The sequence below is a fragment of the Cryptomeria japonica genome, chromosome 4, assembly GCF_030272615.1.
Source record: "Cryptomeria japonica chromosome 4, Sugi_1.0, whole genome shotgun sequence".
In the NCBI taxonomy this organism is placed as follows: Eukaryota; Viridiplantae; Streptophyta; class Pinopsida; order Cupressales; family Cupressaceae; genus Cryptomeria; species Cryptomeria japonica.
In genome coordinates this window covers 605,036,386-605,043,248 of record NC_081408.1, presented here as the reverse complement: position 1 = coordinate 605,043,248, position 6,863 = coordinate 605,036,386, and the positions used below count along the sequence as shown (strand labels likewise).

Genomic DNA, 6,863 nt, shown 5'->3' with positions numbered 1-6,863 from the left:
CTAATAAGAACCACAACAAGTTTATTCTTTGGTGTAGAATGCATTAATTTTACTTTTAAGTTCATCTTTAATGTCAATAAGAGTTACTAACCGGTTCTCATCTTGTCTAACATAAAATTTCAAAATAACTTTTCATTAATTCAATAACACAAAATGATTACAATGGGCTCATTAGTCTATCACATCTAGATTACAAATATGGAATGTGTAGGTGGACAAAATATATGCTAGTGAAACATTGGGTGTAGAAGAAACTTGTTATGGTTCTAGTTAGCCGATATGCTATATATGGTGGCAAAGGCTACTGAATTTGTCTCACATCAAACATTGGTAAAAGAACCCATTCAAAATTTTGTTGGAAAAAATTAAATTTCTTGACTAGCTTTTCCTTGTTGTGTATAATATGTCAAAAAACTGCATTTTGGGGACTATGTCAGAAACTTGACGACAATTAATAAGAGTTTGATTCAAACCCTGGACATGCAACCCATGGGCAGAGTGCATGGATTCCACTTTTCTTTGATCCATACTGGCTTATTTGGTCCATATCAAATAAGTCCTCACTAGAAAATAAAGCATATGATAAACATACGTTTGATATTTTTCTATAAAGCATATATTAATTTTTAATATCTTCTTTACCTCATGAAGAGGGGCTAATTTTAATAGTGACTTAGTAGAGGCTTTAAAAATTAATGTTTTAAATTTTCTCATTTTAGTTGATGCTTCCTTAAGGATATCCTAGAGAATACTAAAGTGGGGTAAAGTTAACTAAATTTAGATAGTTAATATTTATACTCTATATAATATAAAGATTTTTATGAATGTTTTTTAAATATTATTTTAAAAGAAAATTAAGGAATGTGAGGAAGAATTAAAATATAAGTAATTTATTTATTAAAAGAATTTGTGCTATTTAATATAATATAGTAATTTAAAGCATTCTTTGGTGTAAAATGCATTAATTTTACTTTTTAAGTTCATTTTTAATATTGATAAGGGTTACTAATTGGTTCTTATCTTGTCTTTAGTAATGACTATTATAAATGTCCACAAAAATAACATATAATATGATACAATCATAGATGGAGAGTCTAGAGAAATGCGTGTTCAATTAAATGTAATTCTGGAGAATCTAGAGAAATGAGTGTTCAATTAAATGTAATTGTGGAGAATCTAGAGAAATGAGTGTTCAATTGTGTAGTTTAGAGTTGGCACAATAGAATTAACATGTAGAATTTTAAAATAACTTTTCATTAATTCAATAACACAAAATGATTACAATGAGCTTATTAGTCTATCACATCTAGATTACAAATATGGAACGTGTAGATGGATGAAAAATATGCTAGTGAAACAATGGGTGTTGAAGAAACTTATTCTGGTTCTAGTTTGCCGGTAGGCTATATATGGTGGCAAAGGCCACTAGATTTGTCTCTTGTCAGATGCTAGTAAAAAAACCCATTAAAATTTTTGTCAAAAAAAAAAAAAAAATTCGACTAACTTTTTCTTGTTGTGTAGAACATGTCAAAAGCTGCATTTCAGGAACTATCTCAGAAACTTGACAATTAATGAAAGTTTGATTCGAACCTTGGACATGCGACCCCCAAGCAAATTGCATGGATTCCACTTTTCTTTGATCCACATTGACTTATTTGGCCCACATCAAATCAAATCCTCACCCAAAATAAAAGAAAAAAGAAAAAAAAAAGAAAAAACATACATTTGGTATTTTTCTATAAAACATATGTTAATTTTTAATATCTTCTTTACCTAGGGGCTAATTTTAATAGTGGCTTAGTAGAGGCTTTAAAAGTTAATGTTCTCAATTTTCTTATTTTAATTGATTATTCCTTTAAGGATATCCTAGAGAATACTAAAGTGGGATAAAAAAGTTTTTTAAATATTATTTCAAAAGAAAATTATGGAATGTGAGGAAGAATTAAAATACAAGTAATTTATTTATTATAAGAATGTGTGCTACTTAATATTATTTAAAAATATGTTTTATATATATATATATATATATATATATATATATATATATATATAGATATGAAAATAATATATACATTATATATGTGAGTGTGGAAAAGTGTGTTCAATGTACTATTAATTAGTGTAGACAAACAAAAATATATATAAATGTAAATACAAATCATGTATGTTAAATTTTTAAAAGAAAATAGAAAAAAATGATTCAATTTTCGTAGCAAAATTTTGGGTATTACATAAAGTTAGGTGAGAGTTAGGGCTCACATTGTTTGATAAGATTACAATTAATGTAATGTTAACAATTACAATTAAGGTTACGTAAGGGTTATGATTTACTTAAGGTTAGCGTGATGCAATTTATTAATTTATATTGTGGGATATGTTTTCTTTGTTACTCTATTTTTTTAGCTTAAATCCAAAACAAAAGCATCATAGATGAAAATTTTAAGTATAGTATTGATTTAAGGTTACATTGGAAGTTATTTTCCAATAGAAAAATTCTAATTGAATTGTTCTAGATTTGATTCATAAATAATGTGAACAAAAATAATATTTTTAAAAATTTTATATCATATTTTTAAATATAAAATTACATTATTCATCATTAAAAATTAAGAAAAGTTTTTTTTTAAAAAAATGACATTCAAAGTAAAAACATTAATAATTAAAATATTTATGTATGTTATTTATCTAAACTAACACTAATATTAGAAATCTAAACCTTAAAATTAATAAATTTTGAAGTCTAATAAACCTAAAAACCAAAAATAAATAAAAGATAAAACCAATTTAAATATTAAAAACAAAATAAATGTAAAATCCAATATTTGTTATTTCAGGTCAAATTATGATGAAATTGAATAATGGTGAAAACATCACTGACATACTTAGTGATGTTGTAGTTGCAACTGGCTTGGTAGACAAGGCAAGTGAATTATTTCAAACAACACCTCACCTCAAAAAAATGTGATCACATGAAATATTGCATCTTCACAATTACAAATTTGTATGACCTCTCGACCCTCTAATTAAATTACTCAGACTATATGTGATTATCGACATAACCATTGCACCTCATTAAAATGGGAAGTGACTAATCTCCACATAAAATGGCATTCAATACGATTTTCAAAATGTGCAAAACACAGCAGTTTTGAATGAAATTTTCAGTATGAAATCTTCATGATTTTCATCCACATTGTTGTAAAAACTCAAAAAATTGTACAAAAAATCATCACGTTTTGTATATCTAAATTTAAAAAAAAAAAAAAACAATACCAATTTATGTGAAAATTACCGTGTTCCATTAAAATTCAAGTACTAATACTATATATGCCTCATATTGAGCCTACCCAATAAACTTAGCACTAGGGACATCCAACACTAATCGAACCGTAGTGGGTTCTTCACGCATAGAGCTTTCTCACCGAACAAACTTTAGGTCATACATAATCACTATCTCCCCCGACGATTGCAATAAGATGATACGGTTCTGATGGTCATGGCGGTGTTTTATCTCTTAATATTTATGATTAGTCTAAAGGAAAATTGGGTTTTGTTTCAGCAATAAGCTAAGTAACCTACTGGATAAGGTGATTCCAATCTAATCGCTATCTAAATTGAAGAACTTGTTTGTATATTTGGAGAGGACCCAGGCGGGGTAATTACATAAGTTCGTTCACCACTGCTCCCAAAGGAAAAGGAAGGTCAGTGAAGCAGAACAGAAGCAGCAATGTCTCTAGCATCAACAGTACCATCAAGAGTCCCTTCAACTGCCAATGCAGGTACTCATTCATATCATACCCACTACCCCAATGCATTTCATAATTTAGATTCAAAGCCCAAATTCACACACAAGAACAATCCATGGAGACTACCCTCTTCTTCAATCAGCTTCCAGGTGAACTCCAGCAACGTAGAGATAAAAGCAAACACCGAGACCCCATCTATTGCGGACCAACTTAAAACCTCTGTTAAGGAATTTCTGGACACAGAACCCAAAACTCCATCTATGGCAGACCAACTTAAACCCTTTGCTAAGGAATTTCTGGATACAAAACCCCCATTTAATGATGCCCATGAGCATAATCAGGGCATAGCAAAATACAAGTCAAAATCGGTGTGGGTCAATCCAAGCAGGCCCAGAACAGCAGCCCTAACATTGCATCGTCACAATCGCAGACAGAACCACAAAAGGAGCCCAAAATTTGAAGCTCTGAGGCTTCTTGCCCAGAAATTAGATTCCTGTCAGCCAACCCAGGAGGCTGTTTTTGAAGTTCTAGATTCCGTAGGATATATCCCAATTCCCAAAGATGCAGTTATTACGATCAACATGATTCGAGACTCCGAGAAAGTATATTATTTCATTCAGTGGCTCAACAAAAACGAGGAATTTGAGATGAATTCCATAGTCTACAACGTAGCCATGAAAGTTCTGAGAAAGGGAAGACAATGGGATAGAGTAGAGGAGTTGCTGAAGGAGATGCTTGACCGAGAGATTGAGCCTGACAATATAACTTATTCAACTGTTATAAGCTGTGCTACACAATGCAATCTTTTTCACAAGGCTGTGGAATGGTTTGAGAGAATGAAAGAGACTGGCTGTTTGCCTGATGAGGTAACATATACGGCAATGCTAGATGCTTTTAGTAGGAATGGCCAGGTACAGGAAGCCTTGAATTTATATGAGCGAGGAAGAGCAGATGGATGGGTTCCTGATAACAGAGCATTTGCTACTCTCTTAAAAATGTTTTCCATCGCAGGGGATTCTGATGCTGTACTTGAGGCTTTCCAGGAAATGAAAACTCTGGGGGTTAAGCCTGACTTGATTGCATATAATACAGTTCTTGGTGCTCTAGCAAAGGCAGGGAAACCATCGGCAGCCAAATTGCTCTTTATAGAGATGACTGGTGCAGGTGTAATTCCTAGTCAGATAACTGTAACTTGCCTTATAAGGGTTTATGGTAAAGCTAGGTGGGCAAATGATGCTTTGAAGTTATGGAACATAATAAATAATGAGGGATGGACGAAGGACATGATGCTTTACAATACGTTACTTGGTATGTGTGCTGATTTAGGCCTTATGGAGGAGGCTGCTGCCATTTTTGAAGAGATGAGTCAATCAGATCAATGTAAACCTGATCAGTGGAGTTATACATCTATGATAGATCTCTATGCAAAGAGATGTCAGATTGAAGAAGTTAATAGGACATTTAGTGAGATGATGGAAGCTGGATTCAAGCCTACAGTGGTTATTTGCACTTGCCTTATACAATGCTATGGTAAGGCAAAGAGATTTGATGATGTTGTAAAAATATTCAATCTCCTTCTTGATGAAGGGATCTCTCCAGATGACAAGTTGTGTGGGTCTCTCATTTCAGTTCTCACTTTCTGTGAGAAGGAAGAGTTTGGCAAAGTTCTTGAGTGCATTGAGAAGGCCAATCCAAAATTGGGGTTATGTGTCAAAATGCTGCAAGATGAAAACATTGGTTCAGTAGTTCTTCAAGAAGAAATTCGAACTGTTTTCAATTATGCATTGTATGACACGCGGAAACATTTCTGTAATTGTTTAATCGACCTCTGTTACAAGTTTAATTTCCCAGAAAGAGCTCATTATTTGCTCTATCTGGGAACGATATTTGGAATCTATAAAAACCTTGACACTAAGACCCCTTCAGAATGGTGTTTAAATTTACGCAACCTCTCCTTAAAATCAGCATTAACTGCCTTTGATGGTTGGATAAGCAGTGTATCAAAATCCCTTGAAGATGGAGAAGAGATGCCTCCATTGCTTGGAATTCATACAGGTCGTGGAACTAACAAGCAGTCTTCTCAAGAGGGTTTAGCAACTTTCTTTGAATCTCATCTAAAGGAATTAAACTCTCCTTTTGAGAAGAGCACAGAAAGAGTTGGTTGGTTTTTAGCAACACGTGATGCAGCAATTTCATGGCTGCAATCAAGAAATTCATCTATTTTGGTCACTACTTAGATAAGTTTCTGTTGCTAATATTTTGTGTCACGGGGTTGCCAAGTTGTCATTCATATTTCTTTGTTCTTGTATAATGAGTAACTGATTGGGAAAATATGAGAGGCTTTTTTGTCAAATTTTATTTTGACTTGCCATAAATATTTACCTCTATGGGACCAATCTACAGATGTATGCAAAATGCTTGAATAATCCTGGTGTGAACATTCTGGTTCATTTTTATTGTTAGAGTTTTAGCTATTAGCTTTCATTCATTGAGTTATGTTGGCTTAATTACCTGGTTTATAGGATGCAGCATATGTGTTGCAACATTGTCTCTCTTATTCATCATCTTTTCCTGAAAGTCAAGTTTTATTGTCATATTTGCTTATCCATGAACTAGAAGAACACATTAGCATGCCCATTGCAGTGAGTCAAGATATTCAAAATTTATGGAACAAATGTTCACAATTTACTGAGAATTATTTGGTTTATGATTTTTGTAAATTAGTTTTCCAGTTGCATACTTGTTTCAACACGGCTTGGAGGGTGTATGCAATGATAGATTTGATAATCCTCCAGCAGGAATATGGAGGCCATCTGTGGTGTTAGAAGTGGGATTGAACTGATTGATGTGACTGAGCAATTAAATCTTTTTTGTAAGTTATTGTTTAGTTTGTTTAAACTCAGACCATGAGTCTATATCATCATTGTATATTTGTTTTGTCTTGGTTACTGTTATTGGATCACCATGAGATAATGTATTCTTATTTTAGAGGATGTTCTGTAATCCTCGCATTTATTTAGATAAATAGCTGAGAATTTAAGCACAGTAGAATTATACAGGCTTCGGCAAAAGCTGTCTCTCTTGTGCATATATTAGGCCAGTAGAGATAACACTTCT

The 6,863-nt window shown here is 32.5% G+C and overlaps 1 protein-coding gene across 1 annotated transcript; it reads left to right on the top strand.

The window, feature by feature from the left end:
• Window positions 1-3,480: 3,480 nt before the first annotated feature.
• Window positions 3,481-6,202, top strand: LOC131875496 (pentatricopeptide repeat-containing protein At5g46580, chloroplastic-like). The gene has a single exon (XM_059219990.1). It carries the CDS (start codon window positions 3,728-3,730, stop codon window positions 5,981-5,983), a length of 2,256 nt encoding a protein of 751 aa, XP_059075973.1. The 5' UTR covers window positions 3,481-3,727; the 3' UTR covers window positions 5,984-6,202.
• Window positions 6,203-6,863: the final 661 nt, after the last annotated feature.

Excerpts from the sequence above, each read along its gene's own strand:
- LOC131875496 (XM_059219990.1), top strand. The coding sequence starts at position 3,728 with ATGTCTCTAGCATCAACAGTACCATCAAGAGTCCCTTCAACTGCCAAT.